Below are 23,079 nucleotides of genomic sequence, written 5' to 3'. Positions count from 1 at the left end.
ATAGGTGTGAACGGAGCGGAACCCTATCCCTGCGCTACTGAAATTATTTGCAGGGATGGTGTTACCCTCCTTTCACACCTATATATGTGTGTGTGTGTATATATATATATATATATATATATATATATGTGTGTGTGTGTGTGTGTGTGTGTATATATACCCCTATACAGAAGTTCAGATGTCATGCCTGCCTCCAAAGACGCCCAAAAAATGCCCAATAAACGCCTGAAATAAAAACGCCCAGGTGTGACAGGAGCGGAACCCTTTCCCTGCGCTAATAAAAATTCTAAGAAAAATGATCTTCTTTTTCTGGTTCTGGACATGCTACAGAGCCGAAACTTCACAGGTACACCTTTTAGACCCCCCAGAAAATAAATCCAAAGAAATCTTTTTTTTTTTTTTAAATAATTTTTTCAATAATTGTCTCTCTATCAAAAACGACAATTTTTAAGAACTTTTTTTTGGTGGGCAATGAGGCAATGAGGAACACATCATATTCTGATTGGCCAAATGCAAAGTCGTACAAAGTCGTCTATCATATAAGTCGCGCTGAAGTCGCCATGAAAGTCGCGCTAACAAGTCGCCCCTTATGAGGCGACTTTCTGGTCGCGGCAGTGTGAATGGACTCTGAGGTTGATGGTACATTTAAAAAAAAAAAAAAAAGCTTAGATGTGTGTTAGACATACCGTGTAATGTAATGCTGCTAGTACTATTGGGTGTATTTCTGGTTGTGAACATGCTGATAATATATTGTGTATTAATCAGGTATGTGAAGAGGCTCGGTGCCCCAACATCGGAGAGTGCTGGGGTGGTGGAGAATATGGCACTGCTACAGCAACCATCATGGTGAGGGAAAGCTTCATTTTAAACTACCGTTTTAACAAATTGTTTCTGTATTTTTGATTGATGTGGAACGATCCAAAAGTAGTGTAAAATAACAGAAAACTCCTGAGAACTAGTGAATACTATTTGTACAGTGTAAGATGTAATGTAATAAATACTAAAACCAACAATGTCCAGCATGAATCACATTCAGCAGCGCTTAATATGTATATAACATATCCTGATCATATAGTCCTCATGTAAGAGAGTTAAACCGCCAAAACAGTCTCTATAAAACAAGCCAGTGTTTCCTCAAATATTCGGTGTTCCCGGTGTTCTAAAATACTCAATCCGGTATAAGCCTTCACCACACCATCAGTGACCCCTTAAGAGTGGGCACTCACCAGAAATAACATGAAAATGCGCATGTAAGCATTGGTTGTTTGGACCCTTGATGCTTCGGACCACATCTGCTCTCACCAGAAGGACTCAGTTTGCCGGTCTTTGTCAGAGAGATCAGCTCATAACCATAAAAGATTGGAAAGATAGGAGGCACAATAGTGTGATACCGTTTCAAAAAAACTTTATTTAGTACCCACACTTACACATAAAAACCCCCACTTCCAATATGCTTACATCAAAGATAGAAATATTCAAGCCTGTAATTGGTAATCACGATGTGATGGCCTGCTCACCGTTCTTGCACAGGATCTGACCGTGTGGCTCATGGATAAGCTCCGGAGTTTGACCAAGACCTTAGTGACTACCAGGGAAACAGCGTGCCTGTGTCCTGATGCGTTTCGTCGTGTGCGACTTCAACAGAGGACACAGACACACTGCACACTGCTCCTTATATGTACCTTGACAGATTAGGACTGGTTCTGCCCATTTGTAATAACTCCTCCCTTTGGGAGGGAACTCATGGTGCCATTTTCGCGCCAAATGGTACACTTCCGGTTTCACCGATCCCGGAAGTGACGTCTGTTGTTTGTTTGTATAGTGCATCGGAATGGAAATCTTCCCTGTGCGGCCCACTTGATGCCCCGGTCTGAGGACATGAAGGACAAGTGCACTAAAATCATAAAAACAACATACCTTCATATATTCTAATTGTATTATGTACAAATTTGTCAATTGTGCCTTAAAAGAACAGTATGTTTTTTTTCTTTCAGAATCATTCTTGCCTAGGTGGATGCAGTATCAGTCCAAAGCTGCCTCTGTCCCCGCCGGCTCTAACACTGAGAACTGAGTGATCAAACACCGCAGATCACTCAGTTCTCAGGGTTCCCAAGCAGAGAGCTGGTGACTGTTAGTCACCAGCTTTCTGCTCTGCTCCCCCCTGCGCTCACTGGAGCGCTGGGCTGCGAAGGGGGCGGCAGCAGCCGGCTCAGGCTGTCAGTGGCTCTGGAGTGCCAGTCCAGGTATGTGGGCAGATCCCATCTTCATTGTTGCAATCTTACCTGAGCCTGGACTGGGTCTATGACGTCAGCCGACATCGGGCTTTAGCTTTGTCTGCTGAAAACGGGTAACAGGAGTGTAGAACGAACAGGCTTTGACTGTACTTCTCCTTTAGGTGCCTATCTATATATCAGGCTGGGGAGTCACCACCCCTGTAAAACTAATGTACAGTTATTGAGAAAGAGGAGCAAAGAGGTACGCTGCTTCTAATTAGGAAGCAAAACCTGCATATATATTGAGTAAGTGTGGATGCAGCAGTACACATTTATAACTGCTTACTATACATAGAAACAGGTTTGTATGTTTTTTTTTAAGTACTAACTGACATGTATACGGTGATTCCATTCACATGTCTCCAAAATTATTTTAGATTCATCTTAAAGGGAAGCTTTAATACTATGGGGTCTATTTAGTTAAAAAAAAAAAAACACACATTTGGACCTATGTGACAAACATTGATAAACAGGTAGGTGCCTGTTTTTGACAGGTACACATCCTCACTTCCGGGAGATCGCGCCACAATCACTTGGATGTTCGGCCTCTTTCCCCCGCCGCCAAGCCATTCAGAAAGTGCAGCACGCTTCGCACATGCGCAGTAGGGAACCGGCTTTGAAGCCGCAAGACTTCACTGCCGATTATCCTTACAGAAAATGGTGGCGGCAGCACTCGAGAGCCGCTGGAAACATCAGCTGGGGTGTTGACATCGCTGGATTCTATGACAGGTAAGTGTACTAATATTAAAAGTCAGCTACATTATACAGTATGTGTAGCTGCTGACTCATAATGTTTTTCTGGGCTCTGACTAGGCCATACAAGGACATTTACATTTTTTTTCACATTTTTCCTCAAGAATTTGATGGTATTTTGCCCCATCCATTTTAGCTTGACAAGTGCTCAAGTCCCTGCTGCAGAGAAACACCCCATAACATTATATCTTTCTTTGCTTTGTGCATTGATCCAAATCATTTAGTGGAGGGGGATTATGATGTGGGGTTGTTTTTCAGGGGTTGGGCTTGGCCCCTTAGTTCCAGTGAACTCTTAAGGCCTCAGCATACCAAGACATTTTGGACAATTTCATGCTCCCAACTTTGTGGGAACAGTTTGGTGATGGCCCCTTCCTGTTCCAACATGGCTGAGCACCAGTGCACAAAGCAAGGTCCATAAAGACATGGATAAGTGAGTTGAAGAACTTGACTGGCCTGCACATGGTCCTCACCTCAACCCAGTAGAACACCTTTGGGATAAATTAGAGCAGAGATTGCGAGCCAGTCCTTCTCGTCCACATCAGTGCCTTACCTCACAAATGCGCTTCTGAAACAATGGTCAAACATTCCATAGACACAGTCCTAAACCTTGTGGACAGACTTCTCAGAAGAGTTGAAGCTATTATAGCTACAAAGGGTGGGCCAACCCAATATTGAACCTACGGACTAAGACTGGGATGCCATTAAAGGTCATGTGCTTGTAAAGGCAGGTGTCCCAATACTTTTGACAATATAGTTTATATATAAATCTTATGCCATGGGCATATTATTGTCCATTAATTGGTTATTTGCAAAGCAAATATTTTATATAAATAGTAATAAAAGGAAATAAAGTATCAATTTAAGGGCTCTTTCACACGGGCGGTCCGATCAGATCCGCCTGTCAGTTTTTTAGGCGGATCTGATCGGATCCTCCATGCAGCTCTATGGGGCAGCGGGTGTCAGCGGAGGTCACCTCCGCTGACACCCGCTGCCATCCGCATCCGATCCTGTGCTGAAATCTGGACGGATGGAAACCCTATTTTTCCATCCGTTCAGTAATCGGAGCGGAGCGGATCTGATGAGAGCGGACAAGCGGTCCGCTCTCCTCCGATCCCCCATAGAGGGCAGCGGGTGCTGAGACACCTCCCTCTCCGCTCTGCAAGCGGAGACGGAGCTGTCACCCGCCCGGCTCAGCGGGGATCGCGGATCGATCGCCGCTGAGCAACACGGATCCGCCTGCGGAGGCGGACCGTGTGAAAGAAGCCTAAAGACTTCAAATGGAAAATAAACAAATAAATCTGACACAGTGGTCTATTTTTAAGACATTTGAAAGAATATAAACATTGACTAGTTCTTGAAAAACGTGGCCCTTATTTTGCTTAATACAGTGATTTTCTACGATCATCAGTTCTATCTGGTGGCCATAATATGGTATTTTTGCTAAATTATAATATCAAATATTTCATTAAGGCCACTAGACGGGACTGAGGATCATAGGAAATCACTGTATTAAGCAAAATAAAGGCAGAATTTCTCAAGGACGAGTGAATGCTTGTTGAATTCTTCTCATTTTTTTTTTTTAAGACCCCTTTGTGTCAGATTTATTGATTTATTTTCCATTTTAAGTCTTTAAATTAATACTTTATTTCCTTTGATTACTATTGAAATAAAATATTTGCTTTGCAAATAATGCATTAATAGACAAAATGTCCATGACATAAGATTTATATATTGTGTGTGTCTCTTTATTTTATACCCTGTACAGAATAGGCAGGAAGGGAGGAGAAAAAAATGACCCTTTTCACTCATTCAGCTGGGTGTGTAGTTTGAGCTTCATCTATGGAGCCTTATAGACTATGGTCTTTTTTCAGCAAAGCAGTTCGGATAAGCTTGCCAATGGAGCCTAGAGTTCATCCTGCTGTTTGGAAATCATTTACTTGGCTGCTGGCTGGCTTTCTTTAGCCCTGAACATAATAAATCTAAAAAACTTGGGTTTTTTTGCTCTTAGAGATGTTTGATGTTTTCGTACATTTAATGTAATATTTTAATGTTTGTTTCTTTCTGTTTTATTGCCAGTTAATGGGAGATACATGTACCCGAGGTTGCCGATTCTGTTCAGTAAAAACTTCCAGACAACCTCCTCCACTGGACCCAGAGGAACCATACAACACCGCTAAAGCCATAGCAGAATGGGGACTGGACTATGTGGTTCTCACCTCTGTGGATAGAGATGGTTGGTATGCTTATCGGCCGCATTCAGTAGGCATATGTATACAGAACAAAACTCAACTATTTCTCTTTACTTGCACAAAAATGAAGGCTTGTCCTATATGTGAGCTGTATGTTCTCCTAAGTCTCATCTAAGGGAAAGAATATCCATTGTTATATCATTAAGATGAATAATTCTGATCTGGACTATAGCTTTTACTTCTGGCAGAAGTCCCAGAGTGAGATTCTCTGTTGTCATGGGTTGACCCTTATGTACGCTCAGTGGCTCATGTTTTTAGCATTTTCTTATATGGAAACTAAGGTGTATTTTCACCGAGTACACAAGCAACTTCTATTGTTTTCAGGCAGTCAGAGCAGACTGAGGGGGCAGAAAAACGTCTGCTTTTTAGAGGCGTTTGGTGTTTCTTTTTTTTACACCTCTGAAAGCAGCTCTTATGTTATTTGATGTGCATATGCTTATATGTGCAGCATTCTTGGGCATATAAAAATGCCCCAAACCTGCATTCACAGAGGATTTTTTTTAGCGTAATTCACTCCCATACGCTAAACGCACATAAACACGTGCAAATGTGCATACTACTGTTTCAGTAGCTAGAATAAATGAATATTCTAGCCAATGCAATGAATTTATGCTCATACGCTTCTAAACGCCATATGCATATAAACACGTGTACATGGTTAACATTTAAGGCATTTTTTTTCTGCCAATTTCTGGCAGCACATTTGGAGCATAAATGCATAAGCCTGTGTTCATATAGCCTAAAAAAATATGCAGTTCTATAGCATAAAATACATTGTGCTATACCCTGTGTAATATTGGGAATATTATTTCCCACAGTTGTGTATACAACTATAAACTGTAAACTTTTGAAAAAAAAAGTTTCCTCCTGCAAGGCAATATCATAATGTGATAATAAGCACTGGTACAATATGAAAGACCTTAAAGAGGAAGTAAACCCTCCTCTGACACTTGTACCTATAGGTGAGCCTATATTAAGGCTTACCTATAGGTACTGTAAATATCTCCTAAACATGTACCGTTTAGGACAGGGATCCTCAAACTACGGCCCTCCAGCTGTTGCAGAACTACACGTACCATGAGGCATTGTAAAACTCTGACATTCACAGACATGACAAGGCATGATGGGAATTGTAGTTCCTGAACAACTGGAGGGCCGTAGTTTGAAGACCCCTGGTTTAGGAGATATTTACATTTCATGCAGCCAGTGACGTCACTGGCGCATGCGCTCTGAAGGAACGGCCAATCGTGCCGTTCCTTCAGAGCCCCGTGCCGTGACCGTCGGCTCCCGCGCGCGTGCGCTGGAGTGACGTCACCGCGGCTCCGGCCAATCAGATGGCCGGATGCCGTGATCCTGGAAGACGGGCGACTGGACATGCCGCCCGTCATAGAGGTAAGAGAGCGGCGCGGCGGGGGCTCGTTCTAAGGTAAGTATTTCATAATGAGCTAGTATGCGATGCATACTAGCTCATTATGTCTTTCTCTTTCAGGATGTAAAGAAAAAAAAAATGTTTTTCTCGGTTTACAACCTCTTTAAAACGAAGCCCTCCAGCAGCACACTGTCACCTCTGCAGAGGGTTCCATCTTCACCCAGTCTTCTTTTCAGGTTTGAGGGCTGCAGCCACTTGAATGGACGAGCCTTGATGACGTCACTCCCGTGCATGCATGTGGGCGTCTCAGCCACGGCACACAGCTCTGAAGGAATGGCACAGGCATGCCGTTCCTTCAGAGCGCATGCGCCGGTGACTTAACAGGCTGCTGCTCGCTAAAATATTTCCTAAACGGCGGCTCTCCCAGGTCTCTTCCTCCTTATTGTCTCACCTCATACACAGCGTGGCTCAGGAGTGAGCCTGTTCGAGTACCCCCATAGCAAGAGGTTTGCTTTTGGGGGGCACTCTGTGGAGGGGAGAAGCCAGGAGCACCAGCGGGGGATCCAAGGAGAAAAGGATCAGGTCTGCTCTGTGCAAAACCATTACACAGAGCAGGTAAATATAACATGTTTTTTTGGGTTTTCTTTTTTGTTTTTTATTCTTTCCTTTAGAATCACTTAGGAAGTGGCATTTTTTTATGCCCATTGTGCATGTGGCCTAAAGCTGTTAGTTTATCTTAGATACATGCTTAGTTTTCCATATTTGCCCTTTTTTCATATGCATTTCTTCTTAGATCTCTCAGATGGAGGTGCTGAGCACTTTGCAAAAACTGTGTCTCACTTGAAAGAAAGGTAAATGCATAAACATGTCGGAGGTCAACAATCAGTTAATTCAATCAAACTAATTGCTCTGTGACAAAAGATTGTTAAATCTGTTGTACTAAATGCTCCTACTGGGCTCTGTATAACCATCCTAAGATGGAGTTAGAAAGGTGCATTAAATAAAGTATTATGGTAAGACATGGGGAGCAATATATTTTTTTCTCACTCTTGTATGCATAGATTTTCTGTAAACATTTTTACTTTTTTTTTTTTTATTGCAGAAATCCTAAAATACTTGTTGAGTGTTTAACACCAGACTTCCGAGGAGATAAGAAAGCTGTACAAACCATTGTTCATTCTGGTCTAGATGTCTTTGCTCACAATGTGGAGACTGTGCCAGCTTTACAAAGGTACTAATGTATACTTATCAATGGTATGTCTTTCTTAATTAGCACAAGTATGGGCTAGTTGGAATTACCCAACCTAGAACAGAAATAGTTGTTATTCCTTTAACCATTTGCCGAGCGCTAGCAGTACATATACTGCAGCAAGTCGACTCTATTGCATGAAAGCAATAGCAAGCCGGGGGGCGTAGGCCACCGGAGGCACGCACGTGCGCTGATTGGCTAGAGGGAGAGCCAATCGGCCAGACCCATGTACACAATGTCTGCCGGCCAACAGCGATTACTCCCCAGAGAGACAGAATGCTGGTCTGCCAATGTAGACAAAGCAGACCGCTGTTCTGTCAGAGATGAACAAAGTGATCTTGTGTTCCTGTTATTTAGGAAAACAGATCACTGTGTTCATCTAGTGAGTTCATCCCCCCCACAGTTAGAAAACATCCCCTAGGGGCACACTCAACCCTTTGATCGCCCCTGGTATTAACCACTTCCCTGCCAGTGTCATTAGTACAGTAACAGTGCATATGTTTAGCACTGATTACTGTAGTAATGTCACTGGTTCCCTCAAAAGTGTCAGTTAGGTGTTTGATCTGTCCGCCGCAATGTCGCAGTCCCACTAAAAATTGGTGACCGCCGCAATTACTAGTAAAATAAATAAAAATGCCATATATCTATCCCCTAGTTTGTAGACGTGATAAATTTTGCGCAAACCAATCAATATACACTTATTGGGATTTTTTTACCAAAAATATGTTGCAGAATAGATATTGGCCTAAATTGTTGAAGAAATTTGATTTTTTACATTTTTTTATTAGATATATTTTATAGCAGAAAGTAAAAAAAAAATATATATATATTTTTTTCAAAATTGTTGGTCTATTTTTATTAATAGCGCAAAAAAAAAAACAAAAAAAAAACCGCAGAGGTGATCAAATACCACAAAAGAAAGCTATATTTGTGGGGAAAAAAGGACATCAACTTTATTTGGGTATTGCATGCATTTTGTTTTATAAAGGCAATACTAGGAACAGGAAATTGTTAATATCTGCACACAGAAAAGAAAATCGTGCGCAATTAATCACATGCTTTTAACACATAAAAGCAATTTATTCTCTAAGCGATTTTCCATTCACTGAGATAAAAATCTCCAGTGTAGCCCTAGCCTAGCTGGTCACAAACAGATCACCAACATTTTATTGTGTCAGGGTCATCACACTATTAGCTGAAATTTGTTTATTTGACAGATCAAAACCTGACTAATTATTATTATTTAACTTTTACAGATGTTAAATTTAAAGCTGAAGTTTAGTTATAGACCATCTGGCATAGTTACATTGGTCCAGCTTGGAGCAATGCTAAGTATACATGTGCCATACCTTGCCAATTTCCATGGAAGCTGGAAATCAGTGTAGTAGGCAACACTATTACAGTGATCTCTGCTGTCTTCTGGGTCTCTTGCTAAGCAGCTGCCCTGGTGCTTAATCAACAGAGGAGGTTCCTTGCTGACCATTCAGAAAACTCCTAGCATTTCCTCAATGAATGCAAAGTTCTCTGATTTTAAGGTTGAAAAGTGGGACAGTGACATCACACTCCATTTTGTCCTATCAGAAAACACTTTGCGTTTACTGAGAGTGCAAAGTGTTCTCTTCATGGTGCCCATGCTGATCAACCAACCTCCTGTGTTCACTAAGCAGCAGGGCAGCTGCTCAGCAAGGGATCCAGAACAGCAGAGATCACTGTAGTAGCAGTGCCTACTACGTTGGTTTCCAGCTTTCGCAGGGTTTGGCCAGGTTTGGCACATGCATACTTACATTGGTGCAAGCTGAACCAATGTAACTATGCAAAGCAGTCCCTTCCTAAATTTCAGCTTTCATTTTACTGTGCATGTTATCCTGCTTATCGTTTTTTTTCAAACAGAGCTGGCAATCTAAAGTCCTTACTGAAGTTTCGCCAGCATACACACATTAGGGCAGGGATCCTCAAACTAAACAAAAGGCCAGTTCACTGTTTGGGAGCCAGGTTGTGTTCTCTGTAGGAGTATACAAAAAATGCCCTGACATCGGAGGTAAGTAAACCTGCCCCTACGCCAAAAATTAGTAGAAATACAAAATACTCCTGTGTCAGGGCAAGTAAAAAAAAATTTTCCTAAATTATGAGTCTGCGGGAGTAATAAATGCCCTTAAATCATGGGTCAGCGGGAGTAATCAATGCCTTTAAATCATGGGTCAGCAGGAGTAATAATTGCCCCTAAATCATGGGTCAGCGGGAGTAATAAATGCCCCTAAATCATGGGTCAGAGGGAATAATAAATGCCCTTAAATCATGGTTCAGTGGGAGTAATAAATGCCCTTAAATCATGGGTCAGCGGGAGCAATAAATGCCCTTAAATCATGGGTCAGCGGGAGTAATAATTGCCCCTAAAACATGGGTCAGGGGGAGTAAAAAATGCCCCTAAATCATGGGTCAGTGGGAGTAATAAATGCCCCTAAATCATGTGTCAGTGTGAGTAATAAATGCCCCTGCGTCAAGGGTCAGTACACATACAAAATGTCCCTGCATCAGTGGTAAGTGGAAGTAAAGAATGCCCCACATCACTGGGAATTAAAAATGCCCCAATATCAGTGATTAGTGGGAGTACAAATTGTCCCTACCTCCGTGCTCATTGAGAGAAATAAATGCTCAGGGTCAGGGGGAATAATCCATGCACTGGCATCAGTGGAAGTAAAAAATTTTGCTGTTTTTGGTGGTCAGTGGGAGTAATATATTCCTCAGTATCATTGTCCAAAGGATCCAACCATGCCCTAGTGTCAGTGATAATGATGGGCTTAGGTGTGTTTGGAATGTTCCTGCCAGGAAGCCATCACTGCACACCACCAATAATAGACAGTGTGTGTACGTGCAGCTGTGGACCGGGAAATGCCTCACTGCCTATGATTGTCAGTGTGCAGTGATGGCTTCCTGGCGGGTACGATCTGAGCACGTCTAAACCCATCCCTAGTCAGGTGCTGAAAACCATGCCCCTGCATCAATTGTCAGTAGAGGTACAAGATGGCCCTGCTTCAGTGGTCACTGAAAGCATTAAAACCCTAGGTGCCAGTGGTCAGTGAGAGTAATATATTCTGTGTCAGTGGTCAGTGAGAGTAATACATGCTGTGTCAGTGGTCAGTGAGAGTAATACATGCTGTGTCAGTGGTCAGTGAGAGTAATATATTCTGTGTCAGTGGTCAGTGAGAGTAATACATGCTGTGTCAGTTGTCAGTGAGAGTAATACATGCTATCAGTGGTCAGTGAGAGTAATATATTCTGTGTCAGTGGTCAGTGAGAGTAATACATGCTGTGTCAGTGGTCAGTGAGAGTAATACATACTGTGTCAGTGGTCAGCGAGAGTAATATATTCTGTGTCAGTGGTCAGTGAGAGTAATACATGCTGTGTCAGTGGTCAGTGAGAGTAATATATTCTGTGTCAGTGGTCAGTGAGAGTAATACATGCTGTGTCAGTGGTCAGTGAGAGTAATACATGCTGTGTCAGTGGTCAGTGAGAGTAAAACATGCTGTGTCAGTGGTCAGTGAGAGTAATAGATTCTGTGTCAGTGGTCAGTGAGAGTAATACATGCTGTGTCAGTGGTCAGTGAGAGTAATACATGCTGTGTCAGTGGTCAGTGAGACTAATACATGCTGTGTCAGTGGTCAGTGAGAGTAATACATGCTGTGTCAGTGGTCAGTGAGAGTAATACATGCTGTGTCAGTGGTCAGTGGGAGTAATACATGCTGTGTCAGTGGTCAGTGAGAGTAATACATGCTGTGTCAGTTGTCAGTGAGAGTAATACATGCTGTGTCAGTGAGAGTAATATATTCTGTGTCAGTGGTCAGTGAGAGTAATACATGCTGTGTCAGTGAGAGTAATACATGCTGTGTCAGGGGTCAGTGAGAGTAATATATTCTGTGTCAGTGGTCAGAATGGTGCCTCTATATCAATGGAAGGAACGATGCCATTTTGTCAGTGGTAGTGGAAAATGGTGCTCCATCATTGCTTTTCTGTGGTCAGTTGCCTTGTTATGCTCCATGTTGGGCACTGCTCCTCATAGGGATGTTACAGCTAGGACTATACAGGCACCATAACATGTATATTTAGATGAAAATCACTCTATGTATATATCTATTATAAGTACAGTTTGCACATATTTGATTACATATTCAATATTTCCCATTTACCTGATTAAAAAATGAAACACAACTATTTTGAACAAAGTTGTTTAACTTCTGTACATAATAAAAAAAACATAATGCATTCCCTTTAAATGCACGGAATTGTCTATCTTTAATCTTCCAGGCATGTCCGTGACCCTCGGGCTAATTTTGAACAGTCTATAAGTGTCTTGAGGCATGCAAAACATATCCATCCAGACATTGTAACAAAAACCTCCATCATGCTGGGTTTAGGAGAGACAGATGAACAAGTGTATGAGACAATGACAGGTATGAGATAAATATTGTTATATGTACAAATGCCATTGACTCTATAGAAATATAAGTGATTTTAGCCTACTGCAAGAGAAGTTTAAGTGAAATCCTAGCTTTGCTTAGATGCTGTAATGAAGAGAACAGCCAGTAGGTGTCTCCTCACCTACATTTCCATCAGCAGTTTTTCCTGCTGCATAGTTTAAAATTCTTAAACCAAAGACTAAAGCCTGCCATGCTCTATTCGTTTTTTTTTTTTTTTTTTTAGTTCAGTCAGCAGGCAGAACAAAAAAAAATGAGACGAAACCTCCATCCACACAAAGAGATGGATGAAGGAATCCCCCTCCCTCCCTAATAATGACTGCTAGGCTGCAATATATCAAAATGTTGTGCTTGAGTCTAATTACACTTACTCTAAACTATAGAAGTGATTCTTCCACATGGAAAATAGGAGTTGTCACTTCTCTCATGATATGTACATTTACATCAGTATACAAACTCTCTTATCTTTTTTAGCTCTGCGAGAAGCAGATGTGGACTGTCTGACCCTTGGCCAGTATATGCAGCCAACTAAACGTCATCTAAAGGTAATAAACCACTTCTGAGATGAATAAACATAGCTAAAGTAAGTGTGTCACTACCTTAATTAGTAATCCTACAATAAAAGTTACAGAGAACCTCTGCATGCAAGTTTTAAATGTATTTGCACTTTTGCAGCCAATTGGGATATCACCTACTTTATGTTTGTTACATTATCCCATTCACATAGTATGCATCTGGAAAGTATTCACAGCGCATGACGTTTTCCACATTTTGTTATGTTACAGCCTTTTTCCAAAATGGATTAAATTCCACAAACCATACCACATAATGACAACGTGAAAGAAGTTTGATTTAAAGCGGAGTTCCGTCCTCAAAAACTACTTTGGGCCATCCGCTTGCTTTAAATCCCAAAAAAACAAAACAAATGGATACTCCCGATTTTTTTTTTTCTTTACTTACCTTGTTTTTGAAGAAAATATACTCCCCTTCCTTCTACTTCCTCCCTCTGCGGCCGCGGCCCGCGCCGTCACTTCCTACTTACGTTGACTCCTGGGAGATGAACATCATCGCTCCCAGGAGTCAATGCGCCTGCACCGGCCCCAGAAGCTGTGCAGGGATGATGTGCCTGCACCGGAACTGACGAGCTGGACAGGTGCAGGGCATTCCGGGACGAAGAGGATGCCCTGGCCCACACCTGAGATGACATTTTCAAGGTAAGTATTTCCTCTAAAAGGTAAGTGCGACCTGGGACAGTTCAGAGGCTATCCATTATGAAATGTACTAGCCCGGACTGTCCCGGGGGTATTTTTATTAAAAAAACATTTCCGAGGCCGGAACTCCGCTTTAAAATCTTTGCAAATTTATTAAAAATAAAACATTTAAAAATCACATATATATAAGTATTCACAGCTCTTGCCATGACACTCACTATTAATTTCAGGTGCATCCCGTTTCCACTGATCATCCTTGAGATGTTTCTACAACTTGATTGGAGTCCACCTGTGGTAAATTCAGTTGATTGGACATGATTTGGAAAGGCACACACCTGTTTATTTTAGGTCCCACAGATAAAAGTGCATGTCCGAGCACAAACCAAGCCATGAAGTCCAAGGAATTGTCTGTAGTCCTCCGAGACAGGATTGTATTGTGGCACAGATCTGGGGAAGGGTACAGAAACATTTCTGCAGCATTGAAGGTCCCAATGAGCGCAGTGGCCTCCATCATCCATAAATGAAAGAAGTTTGGAACCACCAGGACTCTTCCTAGAGCAGACCGCCCAGCCAAACTTAGTAATTAGGAGACAAGGGCGTTAGTCATGGAGGTGACCAAGAACCTGACGGTCACTCTGACAGAGCCCCAGCATTTCTCTGTGGAGAGAGGAGAGCCTTCCAGAACAACAACCATCTCTCCAGCACTCCACCAATCAGGCATGTATGGTAGAGTGGTCAGACAGAAGCCACTCCTCAGTAAAAGGCACATGACAGCCATTCCGGAGTTTGCCAAAAGGCACCTGAAGGACTCTCATACCATGAGAAACAAAATCCTCTGGTCTGATGAAACAAAGATTGAACTCTTTGGCCTGAATGGCAAGCTTCATGTGTGGAGGAAACCCGGCACTGCTCATCACCTGGCCATAACCATCCCTACAGTGAAGCATGGTGGTGGCAGCATGGTGCTGTGGGGATGTTTTTCAGCAGCAGGAACTGGGAGATTAGTCACGATTGAGGGAAAGATGAATGCAGCAATGTACAGAGACATCCTTGATGAAAACCTGCTCCAGAGTGCTCTGGACTTCAGACTGGAGCAAAGGTTCATCTTTTAACAGGACAACGACCCTAAGCACACAGCCACGTTAACAAAGGAGTTGGCACAACTCTGTGAATGTCCTTGAGTGGCGCAGCCAGAGCCCAGACTTGAACCCCATTGAACATCTCTGGAGAGATCTGAAAATGGCTGTGCACCAACGCTGGCCATCCAACCTGATGGAGCTTGAGAGGTCCTGCAAAGAAGAATGGGAGAAACTGCCCAAAAATAGGTGTGCCATGCTTGTAGCATCATACTCAAAAATACTTGAAGCTGTAATTGGTGCCAAAGATGCTTCAACAAAGTATTGAGCAAAGGATGTGAATACTTTGTACATGTGATTTTTTTTTTTTTTTTTTTTAAATCTTTGCAAATTTATTAAAACAAACATCTTTCATGTTGTCATTATGAAGTATTGTTTGTAGAATTTTGAAGAAAATAATGAATTTAATCCATTTTGGAATAAGACTGTAACATAACAAAATGTGGAAAAAGTAAAGTGCTCTGAATGTGTTCCAGATGCACTGTCATTTAAAAATAAACCTTTTTAAAATACTCTTTCTCTTACGTCCTCCGACAGTCGCCGCCACTTCATAATCTTCACTAATGGGGGTAATTGACCTTTGCTCCGCAGGAGTAGCTAGGCAACAAGATTTGTTAATATCAAAGCTTTTAGCATATCACACCCCTAGGGGGTGGTCCCCTCAGTCAATACCTCCCTGCTTCCTGCATTCTCAACCCAGTTTCTAATGCCTAGCTTAGGAGTAGCTGGCTGATCCTGTGCTGGGGCTTTCAGTCTCAGCCTTCTATCCTCTTTTTGATTTTGTTTTGAGTATTTTTCTCTTTCTTTTACTTAGCTGTTCTTTTTCTCAGCATTAGTTTAGTTTCTTCGGATGAAGATGATCATGCGGAGCTGGGTCTCGGACTGGCCACCCTGGATCCCAGGGTTCAGGGCCAGGGGCTTCCCAGCCTGCCATCGAGCGTTCAGCTCAAGTTTCCCTGGCATATTGAACGACCCATCCCTGTTCGCTGCAGGGATGCTGCCTGTGAGGTGGCTACCTCACCGGACGCCATTTGCGGTTTCGCACCGCAGTTCCACTGCGTCCTGGCTGCGACACTCCCTGTCCTCAGTGCAGTGGTTTGGTCGCTAGAGAAGGCTCCCCACGCAAACGGACTGGTAAGTGCAATTCTATGTGGGGGCCTGTCTGTTTTGGGTGTCAGTCTGTGACTGTGTGACCCTGCATGTCTGTGTATGTGCTGAGCTCCCTGTCAGTCTCTGTTGTCCAAGAAGGTTGCCTTTTTGGTGGCGATCACTTCGGCTCGCAGGGTATCGGAGCTGGCGGCCTTGTCCTGCAGCTCTCCCTACTTGGTGATTCACTTGGATAAGGTGGTCTTACGACCTAACCCTTCTTTTCTTCCGAAGAGGATCTCGGAATTTCACCTCAATGAGGACATTGTCTTACCTTCGCTTTGCGTGAAGCCTAAGCATCCAAAGGAGGTGGCTTTGCACGCCTTGGATGTTGTTCGGGCGATCAGAGTTTACCTGTCATCGACGAAATCCTTTCGCAAGTCGGATTCTCTATTTGTCCTTCCAGAGGGTCCTCGGAAGGGCATGGCGGCGTCGGTTGCGACCATCGCCAAATGAATCAGACAGACCATTGTGCAAGCCTATGCTTTGAAGGGGAAGGTTCCTCCTTTCCCTGTGAAGGCGCACTCTACCAGGTCTCTGAGTACGTCTTGGGCCTATCGTCATCAGGCTTCTGTGGCCCAGGTGTGTAAGGCGACGACTTGGTCGTCCGTTCACACCTTCTCAAAATTTTACAAGGTGGATGTTCAGGCATTGGCAGATGCTTCCTTTGGTCGTAAAGTTCTTAGTGCGGCAGTGCCTTAGGGTCCCTTGTTTGGGTCCTTGGCTGTTGGGGTGTTTTTACCCCTAGGTTACTTGTTCTTCCTGGGTTGTTGCTCCTGTTGAGCACGTTTTCCTGTTGCCCAGTTGGTTCTCTTACTTTAGTAAGGTTCTTTTTTCTGATGTGGGTACTGCGTTGCTTTAGGCGCGGCTGCGTTTTTCCCACCCCTCATGTCTACACTGCTCTGGGACGTCCCCATTAGTGAAGATTATGAAGTGGCGGCGACTGTCGGAGGACGTAAGAGAAAACGGAATTTTAGTAAAATCTTACCGTAAAATTCCTTTCTCTGAGTCCTCCGACAGTCGCCGCCCCCGCCCCTCTTTTGGGGTTTGTTTATGTACTTTACTGCTATGCTACTGAAACTGAGTTGAGAATGCAGGAAGCAGGGAGGTATTGACTGAGGGGACCACCCCCTAGGGGTGTGATATGCTAAAAGCTTTGATATTAACAAATCTTGTTGCCTAGCTACTCCTGCGGAGCAAAGGTCAATTACCCCCATTAGTGAAGATTATGAAGTGGCGGCGACTGTCGGAGGACTCAGAGAAAGGAATTTTACGGTAAGATTTTACAAAAATTCAGTTTTTGAGAACTCCAGGACTGTATAATCTTATCTGCTGGCAGATCTCATTATCAGTTGTATGTGTGAATGGAAACACATACAAAACATATATTGTAGTTGAATGATTGTAAGGTATTGAGGATAAAATAAATGTTGTGAATGTACTAATTTTCACTCAGCTACCATGCTTACTGCATAGCCTTGGCAGGTAACAGATGAAAACTTGATGGCTATTTCTTTATATCATCTGCAGGTTGAAGAATATGTCACGCCTGAAAAGTTTAAATATTGGGAAGAAGTAGGCAACAAATTAGGATTCCTTTATACAGCCAGTGGACCTCTGGTTCGGTCATCCTATAAAGCAGGTATGTCCAGCAGTGCTGTTGGAGTGACCAAACACGCCTCATATTTAGTCTGATCCCTGCTGAATCAGGCAAAGTTGAGCTGTGGTTGGCCTTTCAATTTAAAAATTGACTGAGCCGGGTAGAAATTTATTGGACAATTTGATAGGATGAAGTCACTGTTAGGGTATTTAGGCAGCTGCTGGTGCTGTATCCTCCTCTTGTGAAGGAGGAAACTATTGATTTTAAATGTGAGAAATCTAAGATCAATGGGTCAACTATTAACCCATTTCTCCATGCCAAGGTTCTAAGTATAATCCTGGACTCTGAACTATCCTTTCGGCCCCACGTCCAATCAATGTCCAAATCTTGCTGCCTCAACATCTTCAAAATCTCCCAGATACGCCTCTTCCTAATCAATGACACCACAAAGCTCCTAATTCATTCCCTGGTCTTCTCCCACCTCAGCTACTGCAACTCCTTCCTCATTGGATACCTTTACATAGGCTATCCCCCTTCAGTCCATCATGAATGCTGCTGCCAGGCTCATCCTCCTTACAAACTACTACAGTGTCTGCTACCCCTCTCTGCTGATCCTTCCAATGGCTTCCACTCACCCGAGGAATTAAAGTAGAAGTAAAGGCAAAACTTTTTTTTCAATTTTGGATAGAGTGGGTATGGATTAGAACACCTGTCCGCTTTTATTGCTGTCTGTGCCCCTGCTAAGGAGATTCACTCTCTGTTTGTCCAGTTTACCATTATCATTGAAAGTGAAATAAAATTAAAAATTTTGGGTTGTCCCCAGAAAAGTTATAGCAGGGAAATCTTCCAATTGGGTCACTCGTTCTGATGGCTTGAGGATCCCTTTTAATTTTGCAGGTATTTCCTCTCACTTCCTTTTTTTGGCTATGGGACAGGAAGTGAAGGGAAATCTCTCCAGTGGGACACAGATGGCAAAAAAATCTGACAGAGATTATAGTCCTCCCTTACTCTATCCAAAATGAAAAAAAAAAGTGTTGCCTATAGTTCTACTTTAAAGCGGAGTTCCACCCAAAAATGGAACTTCCGCTATTTTGCTTCCCCCCCCTCCGGTGCCACATTTGGCACCTTTCAGGGGGGAGGGGGAAAAGGTCCCCGTTTTTGACAGGTACCCCTTCCCCTCTTTTGGGACATGGGTCGTGGAGCAGTGTCCCGGAACTTCTGCCCCCTCCTACTTCCCCCTGCCGCCGAGCCAATAGGAATGCGCAGCGTGCTTCGCGCATGCGCAGTGGGGACCCGGCCGGGTTCCCTTCCCCAGAATGGCGGCGGCAGCACCTGAGAGCCGATACCAAAATCGGCTTCGGGTGCCGACATCGCTGGACTCCAGGACAGGTAAGTGTCCTAATATTAAAAGTCAGCAGCTACAGTATGTGTAGCTGCTGACTTCTAGTTTTTTTAGGGGAAGGCGGAACTCTTCTTTAAGTTCAAGATACAACAACTTACAAAGCCATCCACAACTGTGCACCCAGCTACATCACTAACCTTGTTTCATAATACCAACCAAATCATTCTCTTTGTTCCTTCCAAGTCCTCCTCCCTTGTCACCTCATCCCGTGCTCGCCTCCAGGACTTATTCAGAGCCTCTCCCATCCTCTGGAACTCCCTATCTCAACATGTTTGACTATTTCTTACTCTGTATACTTTTTGATGATTCCTGAAAACTCATCTTTTCAGAAAGGCCTATCCTGTTCCCCTTACAAATGTATATTTATTTTCTTCATCAGCCCATCCCCCACAGTTATTAACTTTTTCATCTCTTGACCCTCCCTCTTTGGTTGTAAGCTCTAACTAGCCAGGCCCTCTGATTCCTCCTGTATTAAACTGCATGTCCTCTCCTGCCGCCTGTAAGTACAATCAAGCAGCTGAACAGCCGCTATGATTGTTCTTATGGTGCAGGGAATCGCCGTCTGAAAAAAATCTGAATGATATCTGCAGCTATTATTCAAATATCCCCACTCAAAGCCCAAGATGTCATATGATGTACTGCGGTATGGAAGTGGTTAACATGTGTTTAGGCGCATTTGGGCTCATCAAGTGCTTGATCATTAATGGATTCTATTGGCAATATTAATTTATTCTGGGCATTGGAATGCATTAACGCTCAATTGTGCTTGACATAGCCAGTATTTTGGCACGTTTAAAGTATAGGCAAAACTTTTTTTTTTTCATTTTGGATAGAGTAAGGGAGGGTTATCCCCTGTCAGATTTCTTTTTTTTTTTTTGCCGTCTATGTTCTGTTGCAGAGTTTTACCTTCACTTCCTGTCCCATAGCCAAACAGGAAGGGAGAGGAAATCCCTGCAGATTAAGGGGATCCTTTGGGACCACAACTAGTGTCCTGAATGGAAAATGTCCCTTCTAATACTTTTCTGGGGACAACCCAAAATTTGGGATTTTCTTTTACTTCCACTTTTAACGATAATAGTAAACAGGATAAATAGAGAGGGTGACTTTCCTTAACGGGGACACAGACAGAATAAACATTGACAGGTAATCGAATCCCTCCCCTTTTAATCCAAAAAAAAAAAAAAGGTTTTCCCTTTAGTTATACGTCAATGTACTTGTAAATTCCATATCCCAGAGCAGGGGTCTCCAAACTACGACAGAAATGAAAATAGAGATGCTGAGCACCCTGCTCCTGCGCTCAGAACTGGGTCTTCAGGCTGCCTGTATCACGGAACTCACACTTGGCATCCACTATGGCTAAGCTTTGCTGCCCTCTACGACCGGGGTTGTCAACCAAACACTGCAAATGAAAACAAAGAAAGGGGCGCACCAGCCTAGCGCATTATCCTCAGCGAGCTTTTTAATAACATACATTTTAAAATCAGCTACTCACAAACATGCGTAATATTCCAGCATTTCAATTCCATAGAGCAGCATCTTTATGAAAGTCCAATGTCTCGTGGAGACGGAGGGCCCGCGCGCTTCGAGGCCGTGCCTCTTCCTCAGAGCCTGAAGGCTATGCCTGGGTCCAACGATAAAAAGCTTGCTGAGGATAATGCGCTAGGCTGGTGCGCCCCTTTCTTTGTTTTCATTTGCAGTCTCCAAACTACGACCTATTAGATATTCAGGAACTACAGTTCATATCATGCCTCTGGTAGTCATGTCTGTGTCTGTCAGGGTTTTACAATGTCTCATGGGACATGCAGTTTGGCAACAGCTGGAGGGCCGTAGTTTGGAGATCCCTGTCCTACAGTAAAGTACATGATACAGGTCCCTCCCCTCTATTCTCTGTTATATAACTGCTTGCTAAAAAAAAAATGAAGACTCATAGAGTGGGAGGTTTTGTTTGGAAACACTGGGTAGGAAATGGGAGGGGCAGTCCCAGCCAAGCTTTTGCTAGTGTCCAATCACCTGAAGGTATAGTCTAAGAATCCAATCCTGTGTCCTATACTTTACTCCAAGATACAGAATTTACAGGTATGTCCAAATTCCTATTATATTGCAGTTTACTAAACCTTACATATACTGGCTGCATTAGCTTTCTGTATTAGGCTTTTTTCCTTATTTTCAGCTGGCGCTCAGGCCAATAAATCTGTTATTTTTCAAATTCCTTTAACAGACTAGGCTGTCCAAAAATAGCAGTTAGAGCAACAGCAATAGTGACATCTAGAGGGTTGGGACAAACCATTTACCACTGACAGGGGTGCTTACAATAGTCAGCTTGTATTCATATATTTAACAACTCTATCCCAACAAAGAAAAAAACTGTGGCTACAAAGTCTTAGCTGAAGTTTGGCTTTAATTTGCTAGCCAAGTTCATCTAAATCTGCTAGTGCATCTAACTCTGCCCTCTCCCTGGATTACAGTGCTTCTGTCCAAATGTGTCTCCATTGCTCCTCCATCCAGAGTGGAGACACCCTAAGATAGGAAGCGTGAAAGGTGAAACTCATGCAGCCATGAAGTTAAAGGATTGGTTAGCTGAAGAATGCATTTACTTTTGGGTTTAATACCGCTTTAAGCTTGAGGACCTCGTATTTGTCATACAGCATTTCTCATTCCAATGTCAATAAGCTAACCTCTATTTTATTTTTTAGGTGAATTCTTTTTAAAGAATTTAGTGGAGAAAAGAAAGACAAAAGTTGCTTAAAGAATAAAGTTCTATTTTGTATGAACTGGTGGACTCAACAACCAGAATCGTGATGTAGAAACGTTGACATTCAGGAAAAATTTAGAAGGCCGAGGAGAATGAATATGACGGATGTACATCTTATCTGGCAAGGGATTTGTGATGGTTTTCATTGCTCTTGCAACTCTTCCGCCCAAATGCCTGCAAACCCGCCTGTTACATTTCTTCAAACATTTGCAATAAATTGAGCACAGTGCTTTCAAAACAACCTGCTTTAAACTACCGTCCATCTGATCAGAGGAAGTCAGTGCAGTACTACTAGTGACCACTGGGGGGATACACAAGACCAGATATACAGTATGTGTAAAATTCATTTTCCAGGGTAAATGCACAGTCATTACCTGAATATGTTTTGGTAATCCCTGCCTTCTTCTGTAATCTGATGTTATGGATACATGGACTGTGAACTCTCATGCAGAATCAAGGGCTCTATTTTTAATAAAAACACTGGAAATGGGTTAGAATTATGGGAACCATTCAGTAGCCTCAAGCAATTGGCAGCAATTTTGACAGTTTGTATGGTAAATACTGCCTTGTTCCATATGTGGTGCACAGTACTGCTTTTTCTCTCTGAAGTCAAGTGAGCATATACCCAGAGTCACTATAGAGATCTTTTGACTGTGTACTGCTGTACCTTGCCAGGCTAATCTCCAACCTGGCTCCACCCAGAACTGGAGAAAATATAAAACATGATATTTCATAGTTTTTTTGACTCAAGGTCACCATGGGGCCAGTCTTTGGACAGGAATTACATGCCCAAGTAGCCGCTATTTCCTATTTATAATTTCTCATCAGCAGGAGAGCTGGCTGCAAGTAAATAATTTCCTTTTAAGTACATTGTGTAAACATATTCTCTGTGATGAAAAACTGAAAATTGTAATATACTTACCGTAATTTTCCTTTTCTGGTGCCTATCCATGGCATCATACCTCCTGGGATAGGGCTCCGCCTCAAATCCTCCCTCAGGACCTGTGAATAGCATAAAATAAAGATGTAGTCCCTCCCCCAACATTCTCCGTAAAATAGAATACCTAGGGTGGGAGCGTATGCTGCCATGGATAGGCACCAGGAAAGGAAAATTACGGTAAGTATGATACAATTTTCCATTTTCCTGGCGCCTCCATGGCAGCATACCAATGAAAAATAACTAGCTTACACGGGTGGGTTTGATGCTAACAAAGGAATTTTAATTAGACAAAGACATAGACGCATGAACTGCTTTCCTTCCAAACTCTACAATTGACCCAAGAGCCCCTGTGTCAATACGGTAGTGTTTGAGAAATGTGTGATGAGAAAACCAAGTGGCGGCCCTGCAGAATGTTTCCAAGGAAACGTTTGCCCTTGCTCCCTGTGACGCTGAAACTGCTCTAGTTGAATGAGCATTCACTTGAGATGGAGGCTCCATGTTCTTCGTCCTGTAAACTTTCTGTAAT

General features: G+C 42.9%; 1 protein-coding gene across 1 annotated transcript in view; it reads left to right on the top strand.

Moving 5' to 3' along the window:
* The window catches only part of LIAS (lipoic acid synthetase), a 42,859-nt gene extending 20,886 nt beyond the window's left edge, over window positions 1–21,973 (top strand). The window contains exons 4-11 of the mRNA XM_082243184.1: window positions 766–846; window positions 5,103–5,259; window positions 7,438–7,495; window positions 7,747–7,875; window positions 12,197–12,342; window positions 12,841–12,911; window positions 17,390–17,501; window positions 21,555–21,973. Coding sequence (XP_082099310.1) covers window positions 766–846; window positions 5,103–5,259; window positions 7,438–7,495; window positions 7,747–7,875; window positions 12,197–12,342; window positions 12,841–12,911; window positions 17,390–17,501; window positions 21,555–21,607 — 807 coding nt within the window. The 3' untranslated portion in view covers window positions 21,608–21,973. The remainder of the gene's footprint in view (window positions 1–765; window positions 847–5,102; window positions 5,260–7,437; window positions 7,496–7,746; window positions 7,876–12,196; window positions 12,343–12,840; window positions 12,912–17,389; window positions 17,502–21,554) is intronic.
* The last annotated feature ends 1,106 nt before the right edge of the window (window positions 21,974–23,079 follow it).

The sequence above is a fragment of the Pelophylax lessonae genome (genome assembly GCF_965119305.1).
Source record: "Pelophylax lessonae genome assembly, chromosome: 1".
In the NCBI taxonomy this organism is placed as follows: domain Eukaryota; kingdom Metazoa; phylum Chordata; class Amphibia; order Anura; family Ranidae; genus Pelophylax; species Pelophylax lessonae.
This window is presented reverse-complemented; position numbering and strand designations above follow the sequence as displayed.